General features: G+C 40.3%; 1 protein-coding gene across 12 annotated transcripts in view; it reads right to left on the minus strand.

Moving 5' to 3' along the window:
• Positions 1 to 1,273: 1,273 nt before the first annotated feature.
• The window catches only part of LOC127516798 (hydroperoxide isomerase ALOXE3-like), a 38,016-nt gene continuing 25,311 nt past the window's right edge, over positions 1,274 to 13,978 (minus strand). For 10 of the 12 annotated variants that reach the window (XM_051901682.1, XM_051901676.1, XM_051901679.1 and 7 more), the window contains 6 exons: positions 10,789 to 10,875; positions 10,285 to 10,454; positions 9,830 to 9,951; positions 9,085 to 9,185; positions 8,406 to 8,591; positions 6,416 to 8,109 (listed from right to left, as the gene is read on the minus strand). In XM_051901682.1, coding sequence (XP_051757642.1) covers positions 7,930 to 8,109; positions 8,406 to 8,591; positions 9,085 to 9,185; positions 9,830 to 9,951; positions 10,285 to 10,454; positions 10,789 to 10,851 — 822 coding nt within the window. In that variant the 5' untranslated portion in view covers positions 10,852 to 10,875 and the 3' untranslated portion in view covers positions 6,416 to 7,929. Of the gene's footprint in view, positions 1,397 to 1,540; positions 1,625 to 6,415; positions 8,110 to 8,405; positions 8,592 to 9,084; positions 9,186 to 9,829; positions 9,952 to 10,284; positions 10,455 to 10,788; positions 10,876 to 13,978 lie in introns of those variants that run through there. The other 2 variants (XR_007931085.1, XM_051901683.1) reach the window with 2 other exon arrangements.

A 13,978-nucleotide genomic window follows, 5' to 3' on the forward strand; every position in this document is an offset into this window, starting at 1 on the left:
AAATGCTGCGGACAGTAGAAGTTGTTTCCTAACCGGCTCTCTCCTGTTTGTGCTTATCAACACATTGGCGTGATGTCTTCTCAAATGAACTGTCATATTAGAAGTGTTGCCATTAGCATATTGAATGCATTTTGCACAATGCTTGCACACAGTCACAGTCTACTGTTTTATTTCCGTTGTCATCGTAAGTAACATGAAATCCAAAATGTTCCCACACACCGGATTTGATGTACCGTGCCAACCCTAATGTGTCTGTTAGGGGTGGGGGAAAAATTTGACTCTTAGATGCATTTTAAAAAACAACCTGTTTAACACGAAATACTATTCTTCTCATTTTTTTTACTATATTTATGGGCCACAAGAGAAATAATAGAATAAATTAAGACAGTTAGGATAACCTACCGTTATCAGCATATTATGCTGAAATTCGTCTCTTGCGAAAAGTTTGCACGTTGCTTTTTGTGTGATATACATTGGCTCGCCTTCGTGGTTTAAAATGGAAAGATTTCCCAATATTGCGATGTAACCATTTTGGCTCGCCGGGGGCCCCGCGGATTTGTGCTACACCACTGTGTGTGAGTGAGTGAGTGAGTGAGTGAGTGAAGAACAACGCACACGGTCTGTGCTTACATCTATTGTATTTACGTGAACACTCACCAGTGCAGGCATTTTGACACTGTGTATTTGACCAATTAGGCACGCAACCAAAAACAGAGGCTTCAATGTTTGTCCGTGTTCCACTCGGAGCATGCGCACAGAAACATCCTGCCAGTATTGAGTTTTATTTTTAATATCAAGCACATCCTGCTCTTTACTTTCTCATTCATTCATGTTTCTTTATTAATAATGCCAACAGTCCCGCCCACTGAAAGCTGCGTGGACTGTCATACAAATACAAATATGACACATTTATAGGACATAAAGGTCTATGCGGCAAAACGAAAGTAACCGGTAAAGTGTTTCGAAATGTAGAGCACCAGTTTTAATAAAAGCATATGTTTAAGTTCAGTCACTATTTTACATACTTTAACATTTCTCGGCAAATTCTTTTCGCCATTACCACAAACAAGCTGCAGCCGCATGAATCTGAATCTGCAGGAGCTCTTGGTTACCATAGAAACGGTGCGGTGATGACGGCCTCAAAATCGCGGTAGGCATCTCATTACTGCGATATTGCGGTTATCGTCACAGCCCTAATTCAAGCATTCAACAGCCTCGTAGTATAATACAAATTATTACACACATATGGCAAAATAGACAGTGTAACTGACTTACAGGTTTCTTAGACAGTCCATCTTCATTCCTCTTTTTCTCTTCTCGCTCTGTCTCACATGCAAGTTGAAGCCATCTTTTGATGCAGGATTCTTCTTAATCTGTTGCTGTGAGCCTGATGTTTCTGACAAGTAAAGTAATAAAACTAGTTAGTGCAGTATACTGTACAATGAATACATAGATGAATTTCCAATTGAATTATAGTCATAATTTTTATTTTACTGTTATGCCATAATAAGACACAAGTAAAAATACTTGTCTACCCTACCGTGCTGAACCGACTGCAGGTTGGTAGACAGTAAGTGAAAGGGAATTCATGCTGGTCAATGCTGGTTTTTCACAGCAGGAGGATCTACATTGAGGAGACAGACAATGTATCAAGTCAAGTCAAGTCCCCTTTATTTATATAGCTCTTTTTACAATGCAGACTGTGTCAAAGCAGCTTTACAGTGATAACTGGTATATAATTTTGGCTACACAGCAGCTCTTAAAGAATGGTGTCAATGCAGGCAGATCAAAGCACTGTTGAATATCAAATGTCAAGTCAAATGCCAAGTGCCCCCAACTAAGCAAGCCAAAGGCGACAGCGGCAAGGAACCCAAACTCCAACAGGTGACATCAGGTGGCAAACAGGTGGCAAATAGGTGTTAAAATGGAGAAAAAAACCTTGGGAGAAACCAGGCTCAGTCGGGGGGCCAGTTCTCCTCTGGCGAACAGTGCTTTGTTACGATTCAGGTAGCTATCATAAGTCCGATAGGATCGCAACATTCAAAGTATTTATTCCAGTTCCATCCAGTTGAGGATCGTACTTATCACGCCGGTATGGACGGTTTGTTGAGGAGCTGTGCCACTGGCTGTCGTGTCGATGAGGCCTCCACAATGGATGATCTAGTTGACTCAATCTCTGCTGATACTTCAGGGCTGCGTTGTGGTCATGTCAAGGCGCAGGTTCTCGATCACACCTGGATACGGCCCGGATCTGGTTGACTACGGTAAACCTCAGGATAAACAGAAAGACTAATATTAGCGTAGATGCCATTCTTCTTCTGATGTAACGAGTACATCAGGTGTTATAGGAAGTGTTCCCGGTTCGGGCTGACCTAATTTATGCAGCCTAATAATCCTTCAATGGATTTGAAAATATAAATTGATAATGTGTTATGTGTATGCCAGGTTAAAGAGATGCGTTTTTAGTCTAGATTTAAACTGACAGTGTCTGTCTGCTTCCCGAACAATGCTAGGAAGATTGTTCCAGAGTTTAGGTGCCAAATAGGAGAAGGATCTACTGCCTGCGGTTGATTTTGATATTCTAGGTATTATCAGCTGGCCTGAATTCTGAGATCGCAATAGACGTGATGGACTATAATGTGTTAAGAGCTCGCTCAGGTACTGGGGAGCTAAACCATTTAGTGCTTTGTAAGTAATTAGCAAGATTTTAAAATCTATACGATGTTTAACAGGAAGCCAATGCAGTGCTGACAGAACTGGGCTAATATGGTCATACTTCCTAGTTCTAGTAAGAACTCTAGCTGCTGCATTTTGTACAAGCTGTAGTTTATTTATCAGGCGAGCAGAACAACCACCCAGTAGAGCGTTACAGTAATCTAGCCTTGAGGTCATGAGCGCATGAACTAACTGTTCTGCATTTGTCATTGAGAGCATATGTCGTAGTTTAGATATATTTTTAAGATGGAAGAATGCGGTTTTACAGATGCTAGAAACGTGGCCTCAAATGAAAGATTGGTATCAAAGAGCACACCCAGGTTCCTAACTGACGACGAAGACTTAACAGAGCAGCCATCAAGTGTTAGACAGTATTCTAGGTTATTACGTGAAGAAGTTTTTGGTCCAAAAATTAGAATCTCTGTTTTTTCTGAATTTAGTAGTAGGAAATTACTGGTCATCCAATTTTTTATATCAGCTATGCATTCTGTTAATTTTGTGAATTGGTAAGTTTCGTCAGGGCGCGAAGAAATATAGAGCTGAGTATCATCAGCGTAACAGTGAAAACTAACGCCATGCTTCCTTATGATATCTCCCAAGGGTAGCATGTACAGAGTGAAAAGCAACGGTCCTAGTACTGAGCCTTGCGGTACTCCATATTGAACTTGTGATCTCTTCGTTTACTACTACAAACTGATAACGGTCAGATAAGTATGATTTGAACCATGACAATGCAATTCCACTAATGCCAACATAATTTTCGAGTCTATTTGAAAGAATATTGTGATCAATAGTGTCAAATGCAGCACTAAGATCCAATAACACTAATAGAGAGATACAACCACGATCTGATGATAAGAGCAAATCATTAGTAACTCTAATGAGAGCAGTCTCAGTACTATGGTACGGTCTAAATCCTGACTGAAAATCCTCACAGATACCATTTCTTTCTAAAAAGGAACATAGTTGTGATGATACTGCCTTTTCTAGTATGTTTGACAGAAAAGTGAGATTTGAGATCAGCCTGTAATTGACTAATTCTCTAGGATCAAGTTGTGGTTTTTTAATAAGAGGTTTAATAATAGCCAGCTTAAAAGTTTTTGGTACGTATCCTAGTGATAAAGACGAATTAATGATATTAAGAAGAGGATTTATGGCCTCTGGAAGCATCTCTTTCAATAGCTTAGTCAGTATAGGGTCTAACATACATGTTATTGATTTTGATGATTTAACAAGTTTAGACAATCCTTCCTCTCCTAAAGCAGTAAATGAATTGAATTTTTCCTCAGGGACACTACAATGCACTGTCTGACGTGATTCTGTAGTAGACGGTTGCATGGTTATAATTTTCTCTCTAATATTGTCAATCTTGAAAGTAAAGAAGTTCATAAAGTCATTACTGCTGTGCTCTTTCGAAACATCAGAAGTTGAAGCTTTATTTCTTGTTAATTTAGCCACTGTATCAAATAAATACCTAGGGTTGTGCTTATTTTCTTCTAAAAGTTTTGAAAAATAGGCAGATCTAGCAGTTTTTAAGGCCTTTCTGTACTCAATCATTCTCTCTCTCCACGAAATGCGAAAAACTTCTAGTTTTGTTTTCTTCCAGCTGCGCTCCATTTTTCTGGCTGCTACCTTTAGGGCCCGAGTGTGCTCATTGTACCACGGCGTTGGATTAATTTCCTTAATCTTTTTTAAGCGCAAAGGAGCAACTGAGTCTAATGTGCTGAAAAAGACAGAGGCAATAGTTTCTGTTGCAACATCGAGGTCTTCTAAGCTGTCCGGTATGCTAAGGCGATGAAACTGATCAGGAAGATTATTTATAAAGCGATCTTTAGTGGTAGAAGTGATGGTTCTACCATATTTATGGCAGGGAGGCAGTTTAGCAGCCTTGACTAAATGTAGTATACACGAGACTAGATAATGATCTGAGATGTCGTCACTCTGCTGCAGAATTTCAACGGCATCAATATCGATTCCATGTGACAATATTAGATCTAAAGTATGATTACGACAATGAGTGGGTCCTGACACATGTTGTCTAACACCAATAGAGTTTAGAATATCTGTAAATGCCAATCCTAATGCGTCTTTTTCATTATCTACATGGATATTAAAATCACCAACAACAAGGACTTTATCTGCAGCTGCAGGATTAATTACAGAAACAGATTTATCTGCAGGATTAATTACAGAAACAAAAGCATTCACAGCAATAGCCCCATATAACAATTTCCACCATTCTCTTGGACAATGGTGACTTATACAATACTCTCCACTCTGGTTTTTCATTATCTTCTAATTGAAGTACCTTATGCCATGGTGTATCAATTCTCTTATCCAAAGCTTTCTTATTAAAAACTTTGACACAAATTTTATAACACTCTTTTCCAGACTTTGACTTCTAAAAAAAAGTGCCTTCACAATCACCCATAAAGGGAGTTAGATACAAGTTGGGAAAAAGGATCACTACAATCTTGGTTAATGGACCCCAAAGAATAATCTGTTAACAATTTCAATTCATCTTCAGAAAGGGCTGACCTCCATTTGTCAAGTACTCTTTCAACCAAACGGGTATATCTCACCCCCAGCTGTTCAGTCATTGATTGCATATCTTTAAAATCAGTTCCTGCTGTACGTTGTACATGTCCAATAGCTGAAATTCCAGAGTTAAGAAGATTCTCTTCTATCACAGATAGAAGATCCCAATTCTTTGGACAGATCCAAACGTGAGCCAAAAATTAATGGCTCTTGCAGCAACCAAAAGAAAGAATTTACAGTCCTTTTCTTTTGTACTTCAAACAAAGCCCAGACTTTGAACAGATTTAGATAAAAAAAACAGGAAACTTGGAGAGTTTTAGCTTTTGAGGATCCATCCAAAACAAGATTTTATCCAGACCTAATCCTTCAAACTCTCTCAATGAAGAGAAAGCTACAATCTTCCAGTTTGCATCCTCTGAGCCTTTTAAAAGTCTTTGTATGAACTGAACTCGGAAAGCTGCTATTCGACTCTGCAAATGTACCAGTCCATGTCCTCCTTCATCTTTAGAAAGGTACAGTACATGTTTTGACACCCAATGCAGCTTATCCCAGTAAAAGTCTATTAAAATTGACTGAATCTTAACCACAAAGTCTGCTGGGGGGTCTACACAAATCACACAATGCGAGAGATTGGAGGCCACTAAATTATTAATAATCAATATTTGCCCCATGTAAGACATCACAAGAGAGAGAGAGAAAGACAGAGAGACAGCAGTGTTTGCTGGTTTCTAGGCAGAGTAAACTGTTGTTTTTGTAATAAACAAACAACACAAATTAATTGTATCATACTGTATTTTGCACTGTAACACAGGCACAAACAACAGAGATGGGACTGTTTTAGTTTTTCACACTAGTGTGTAATATATGACAGAGTTTACAGTAACCATGCGAATAGTTTGAAAAAGAATTATACATTTTTTATGCAATGGATTGTATTGGTTTATGTCACTAGATGGCAGCACTGTTGTAAAAACTTATATCTCAAAACCCACAAGTTTAATGCAAGCAGTGACTTTCACGTTATTTATTTTCCCTGATAGGCTATATCCATGATCTCACTTTGAGTTATTTTAGCTTTGGTCTTTATTTTTATTGACAAAGCTATTAATAGAAAGACAAACATATTAAGAAGGACAACTGTGTAAGGCCCGCCCAATCGGCCCAACGGCGGTTTCCCATAGGACGGGGAAGGTTTCTTGCGCGTTCGGTCTTTTCAATATGGCAAAGTAGTTTAATTCCAATTAAACGTTTATATCTGACTCCATTTTATTGTGACCTCGAATTTAGGTTAGAATGCCAATTGATTATTAACAATTTATATAATAATTTATCTAGACATTTGATTATTCTATTTAACTCTTTACTCTTATTGTACTCGTTCATTCGGTTCTCAGAGTCGCACAGGGTCTTCGCACCAGCTGTTATGCGGGCCCACGATCACAAACTCGCTAGTCTGATCAATAACCAAAGGTTATGGCTAAAGCAATTTAACAATGCTGCACATGCTTGCTATTGTTAAAAGGTACCCATGTAGCCCCATACAATCGCCTATATAACAACTTAGTTAAAGCTCCGACAATAATCAGGGGTTATGACCAGTACTATGAGGTAATGTCGCCCCTCGATAGTAATTTATCTGGCCCCATATAGTTAATAATATAACTATATAACAACTTAATTAAAGCAATGACCAGAGGTTATGACCAGTACACCTTTGTCTCGCCCATATAGTGAATGCGATTGCATAACAACTTAGTTAAAGTCAAGCAGTTAGTCAGAAACCTAGTATCTCGCCAGATGTGCCCCATGCTCCATACAATCCGAGATCTAGTATGTACTTAACCCTGGTCATAGATTTGCGGTAACAATGGATACATCGTAATCTACTGAAGTCAATAATTTCAGAGTAAGTCAGAATAAAGCCAAATGTAACAATTTATTAGTCAGGTAAATGTATCATGCCAATTACATAATCAATTTAAAGATGATCAATACAAAACATCAAATGCTCAGAAAAAGAGTAAAAAGATGTAAACCTGACATTAGAAAAATACACATTGCTGAGTGTCCTGGACACTCAGCAATGAAGGCTGATCTGATTACCGGCTCGTGCCCTGAGCCACCTGCAACATCTCTTTAAATACTTGGACCAAGACAGAAACTTCTTTCAAATGGAAACATGAGTTCACAATGGGAATTTGCATTAATCAGGGTCCTAGACTGAGTAGTTTACACCTTTTGGGGACAGAAGGCCATTTGCATGAAAGACCCTGTGAAGGTAGACACACCCATTACAGAGAGCAAAATATCTCTAAAATCTTAAAACCTTTATTACCTTCTGGTTTACTTCTGTGGGAATGAGACCTTTGTACCAGTCGCACTGAGAAATTTCAAATGATACCAAACACATATAATGTTGTATGATAACTGTTCACATTAAACCATATAGATTTTCGGTGAATTTCAGGTCATCTCTGCATGTAGAGAGAAGAGATGGGGGAAGAGGGGGTGAAGGAAAGGAAATGTAGATTAAGGCAATGCTGAGGTGTGATTGACTCTCAGATGGGGATGCTAATTTTGCAAGAGAGAGTTCAAATGGTAATTTCCTTTGTTTTCTCAAAGAGTAGCCCTCTCTTGGTCTAGACGGTCTAGCAACAGTCTTACAACTGTATCCTTTCAAATGGCTACACTGTTGTCCACATTTTTGGGGTTCAGATAGGTGTAGGGAAGCTCCAACTTTATGTTCCGCTCCTCGATGAGATCTGACAACTCCCTCAGATCCTTTTGAAAATCTTCAATGAGCTTGCAGGGGATGTCTTCATCATACAGATTTTCAGGGAAATGTCCCAGAGGGAACTACGGACAGGGTAACAAGATTGTAATCATAAATCGTAAAATAACATGTTGATAATAAACATGTTTATACGTATAACAGCAGACTAATATTCTTAAAGTACCCACTGCAACACTATGCTTACAGTGTGCTAAATGTCCTTTATAATGTAACAGTCAGGTAATGCAAACCAGAGGAATGGAATCAGCATAAGTAAGCCATTGTCATCCAGAGTAATATAATGGCATACACAAGAATTTTTCACAGCAAAATTGAATTGCAGTCTTTGAACATGTGCCCTGATGATGAACAAACTCACATGGTCTGTAGAAACCTTGCTCAGCAGTCTCAGGACAGCCATCCCGTTCACCGTCGTGCTCACATCAGGAAGGGTCTCCAGGATTGTGTCTTCAGTGGTCTGGCCTTTCACCTTGGGAGGGGGCATTCTGAGGGCAGTGGGGTCGTTAGGCATCCAGCCGCCAAAGTCAAACTGGGGGGAAAGAATCTGTGAAAAATGTGACACATACGCCAAATATTCACAAAGAATAATAAGAGCACATAATTAACATCCCTTAGGCCATGAAAAGTGGATATGGACAGGTTTTTCTTGGCGCTGTGGAATATTTGCTCTAAGGGCTTGAAGTATCTTGAGGAAATGTTAATAGCAGACAACAGTTAAAAGGCAGAGTCCACAAATCTGTTTCGCAAAAGGTTGTTGATATTCAAGCTCAATAGCCAATCAACTGAAACCCCTCCCCTTCATGCTCCCGAAGCTTGATTGACTGGCATTGTTTATGGCTCAGTCCAAACCACTATGTTTGTTTCCCATTCACAGAGCCAGGACAACAGAGGGTTTTTTGAGCTCGGACACTGAACAGACAGCTAGAGGAATGTATGGAGCAATACGCTGGATTTGAGAAAAAGTGTATGGGATTAGGATCATGGACTGCAGCTTTAATGGCTCTGTGTGACTGGAAGTGAATTGACTACTAACTGACCTGTCCATTGTTTACAGCAGCATGTTGAGTTGAGGCAGTGAAGATCACCATGGTGACAAACTTGACAAGCTCTGTCACAGTCTGAAAAGATGATGGTATTCCTGGGAAAAAGAAAGAAAGGCTGTTTCTGTGAGGAACTCAGTTTAGGATCTTTATACGTGTGCGCACACACGCACACACACGCACACACACACACACACACACGCGCACGCACGAGCACACAAACATACATACACACACACACACACACACACACACGCATGAGCACACACACATACATACATACACACACACACACACACACACACACACACACACACACACACACAAATGAAATGGAGCCATAATCTATAAACTACTTTTGTCTGTTGACCTGGTTCAATTCTTTTCCATGAAATGTTTACAAAACAGGTTGTGCCTTAAAGCAAATATGTCTATGCTATGCTGTGCAAATACTGAGCTGAACACAAAAAAAGAAAGGAAACCTTTGTTGGATTAAATGTCCTGATACGGCAACAGTTCCTTTGGAAATGCATACTCATTGGTCTATCCCATTTCATTTCCTTTAATCGCCGCCTATTCTAGCTTATGCCACTCTAAGCAATGTCTGAAACCTGTATTGTGAACACTTCTTGTGTCTATTTGCCTCTTCACGATTAATCACTTGTTGTATTCCTCACTTGTAAGTCACTTTGGATAAAAGCGTCTGCCAAATGAATAAATGTAACGGTAAATGATAACAGACCTGAGCCATCTCTTCCCAGGAAGCCATTGGTGAATATCTCACTGATCCAACGCTGAAGCTCTGTTTCCTTCTGCACATGTGCATCACTTTGATAGTAGTGTGACAAGAAAGCCACAACGAACCTGTAAGCAACCTCACAGTCAGATGTTTTCGGGGTTTCGGGGTTACATATTACAGCTTTACTTTTTTTGGTAGATTTGCTTTGCAATTATTTCTTAAGCTGGAATTTATTCAAAGCGATTAGCAACACAGTACATGTACAGGATGTGCTTACTGACTATTAAACCCATGAACCTGTATAATTGACACTGTATTTGTTGAAATATGAATCAGTGCACCAGGATGTATTAGTTCAGCTCTAAAAATCTGGATGTATTATGTAACACACACATACAGTATAAAGCATAATGCCTATTAAAAAAAAACACTAGACTAAACTCCAATGGTAGTCATACTTCTTGATGATATTCCACAGTTTCATCCCATCATCTCTGTAGTAGTAGTGGGGAACATTCTCCAGGCCTCTCTCAGAGATGTTATCAGGAAGGCAGAGGGCGCTGTAGGTCAGGGAGGCAGTAGCATGCTTCAGCAACTTTACCAATGAGTCTCCACCTACTCCTGCAAACTAAGAGTAGAATCATTAATGGAGAGAAGACACATGACATAAAGTTAGGTTAAAGGCTATAAACCAAGTACTGGCACCACAAATCCCATAATAATTTCCCCCAAAGTTATCAAAAAAACAATAATAAATTTAGGAAAAGAGTAGATTGCTCAAGAAGTCAGTCATCACAGAAAACATTAAATATTTATTATGCATTTTTTACCAATCTTACAAGATATGTCTGCAGATAGATAGGATCATGAGGAGAAATTTGCTGAATTGAACAAAAAAAGTGTATTGGATTATAATTGAAGATTGAACTTTTAGTGCCTATTTAACAATGCAATATGCATACCACGGTAATGATCCCATCTTTGGATATCAGGTCATTCCGGGCCAGGATGTTGATCTGGAGCATGTATCGGATATGGGGAAAGAGGAGCTACAAATGGAAAAGTAAGTAAGAGATTTGCATTCATCGCCTTCACATTCTTTGAAGATAAAAAATATAAGAATGAATAAGGAATTTTAATTTCTTGTGTGTGAGCGTTTGCGCTATTGCACATGTATGTGTGTGTGTGTGTGTGTGTGTGTGTGTGTGTGTGTGTGTGTGTGTGCGTGCGTGCGTGCGTGTACCCGCAAGCCTTCTTTTGTAGGTGACTTAAAAAAAAGTTACAGGAAGATGAATGTTACAACACAGAAAGGTCAGAGACACAGGAATATAGGTAAAGGTGTTTATTGAACAACCAGATGCAGCAACAGTGAAACAGGTGAGTATAAGGTGAATCTTCAGGTGAATGGTGATAGTAAGATGAATGATACTGTCCTTTTTGTTGCAGAGATGGTGAGCAGACGAATGGCTGATGAAGTGAAGCAGAGAGGATCCTATAGCACACACACACGAAGACGAAGCACACAGAGGGAGAACGGGATACACGCTGGAGACAGGTAAGTAATATACTGGAGTCCTTGAGGTAAGCATGAAGGTAAGTCTTGATTGCACTCACAGTCTTATCTGCTGTTACTGAAGTCATGTGGTTTGTTCTTGCTTCCAGCAAGTTAGATGTTCAAGTGTGCGGCCTTGTCAGGCTGCTCTTGGACTTCCCACTATGTGACTAAGTATACTAGTGTGATATGTAGTTCTCCATGCAGAACTTTTGTCATGTTGTAGGCCTTTTTCTGGCCTCCATGATTATGTGCCTACAGTATAGTCTATCTGTTAGGTTGAGCTTTGTACTCCCCTGCTAAGGTTGTGATTGTAATAGTGCTTAGCTCCCTAAGCTGATCATTGGTTGAAGGCTTCTATGAGGCCTCCCATTGGGGATCAGCCCTAGGCTGGTTTGTGCTCCTCTGTATCAGGGTTTTTCTAGCGCACAGCCTCCTCAGTGCAATATCAGACGCTTAGTAGATCCTAGGATTGAGCAGAGTATACTCCCCTCAATAAAAGGGTTCATAGCACTCAGCTGAGTTCTGCTCTCCAGGATGCCTGTTTCTATGTGCGGGTTTGAGTTGCTTACTGCCTTTTGCAGTCGCTCTTATTTGCTGTCTTCTCTGAAGAATGCGTTTGTTGAGACTCTGTATTCAGACAGGGTTGGCCAAGACTGAGTTTGTCCTATGTAAAATTAGGTCGGCCTCCCTGGTGACACTGGGGGTGACTATGTCCTCCTTCTAGTGACTGACCGGGGTTCCCTTAGGTTCCTTGGTCACATTCCCTTTAAGGGACCTTCTTTCTGCGGAAGATTGGTCCCAGAAGCCTTTGAGCGGCCTTGGTAGGCTTTCTACGGAAGGCCTCTTTGAGGTTTAGCTTGCGCTGTTGGCCGTAGGGAATGCTGTTACTGATAGCCTTTGTGTGACCCGAGGGTGAGTTGCTATCTTGCGTTTCTCTCGAAACTGCTGGACGTTTGTTTAGCCATCTTGACATGCACTCTCCTCAAGCATGGCGGCGTGGGTATATCGTTCCCCATATGCGGTCAACGCAGAGTAGAGTTTCCTTTCGAAAGGGAACGTCTCAGGTTACGCATGTAACCATGGTTCCCTGAGAACAGGGAACGAGACTCTGCGTTGCTTTGCCATGCTTCGGGGCTGCCTGTTGAACAGTCCCTCAAGACGATAAGATACTGACTGGTTCTCTAGGCGCTCCTTATATACTTCCGGGTCGTGCTATGATGATATCATAGGCTGTCGCCGGCCAATAGGATTGGAGTGGTTCGATTCTTTGGCCAAGGTTTGGGTTTGATATCTGTGGTAAATCAAGTGGTGAATTAGTTTTCTTTGGGGGGTGTTTGGCCGTCGCCAACCAGTGTATCACTGGAAAGCATGGCAGCCCAAAACATAAGCACTAGTTTGGAGTCTCTCACACGGCGCCACGGAGTGAAAGTGGTGTCCGCGGTGAATGTAGAGGAGTGCCTTCTGGCCGTTGATGTCGTTGGCCATGAATGTATTTTAGCGGCATCTAGAATGAATAACGCTATGGTTTTGTTTTTGAATTCAGTCGAGAAAGCAAACGAAGTTGTGGAGAAAGGTGTGGTAATTAGCGGTTTGTTTACCCCAGTGCTTCCCCTTTCTACCCCTGCAAAGAAGGTCACGTTGTCTAATGTTCCACCTTTCATTACAGACGAAATGTTAAACAAGGAACTGTCACGTTTTGGAAAGATAGTCAGTCCTATGAAAAGAATCGCTCTCGGGAGTAAGTCAGACTTGATTAAACATGTAGTATCTTTTAGGAGATTTGTTTATATGATCCTAGACTAACCCTAACCCTGAATCTTAAATTGAGGATTGATGACTTTGATTACACTGTCTTTGTAAGTACTGATGTGATGAAGTGCTTTGGCTGTGGTAAAACGGGACATCTTGTGCGTGTTTGTCCAGATAAAAATGGCACAAATGCGCAAGATGCCTCAAGTGAAAATGGTGTGCAAGTCAGGGAGAAAGGATTAGCAGATAACGTTTCTGATCCAAGCCAAGTTGAGCCCAGGCCATCCACTAGTAACACAACTGATACGGTGCCTCTTTCAAAGACAGAAGAGGTGAATCAGGCCGCAGAAAAAATTCATGGAGAGAATGAATTAGCTGTCACTGTTGTTGCCAGAAATGAGTCCAAGGATATTTCACATGTTAGCGTAGGGTTGAACAAAATGTCTCCTTCTGAGAGTGTTAATTTAGGTGATAGTTTAATGGTGGATATGGATCAGGCTGTTTTTAAAACGCCTTTTAAAGAGAAAAAAGAAAGACAAGGTTTCTGAATCGAAACAAGCTAGAAAAGGAGTCTGATGTGGATGATGTTGGCAGCGAGAGTGATTTCTCCAATTCTGGTGCTTCTAGTTGTTCCCAGAATGAATGGACATGTAAAGATTATGATACTGAGGAAATTAGGAAGTTTTTAAACCTGACAAAAAATCTGAGGGGGGTACAGGTTGCTGACTATTTTCCAGACATTAAACGCTTTGTGGAAAATACTAGAATGTTTATGAGTGAAGGATGTTTTACAAACAAAGAGGTATACAGATTGAAAAAATTTGTGACAAAGCTACAAAACCAGTTAA

The sequence above is a fragment of the Ctenopharyngodon idella genome, chromosome 7 (assembly GCF_019924925.1).
Source record: "Ctenopharyngodon idella isolate HZGC_01 chromosome 7, HZGC01, whole genome shotgun sequence".
In the NCBI taxonomy this organism is placed as follows: Eukaryota; Metazoa; Chordata; class Actinopteri; order Cypriniformes; family Xenocyprididae; genus Ctenopharyngodon; species Ctenopharyngodon idella.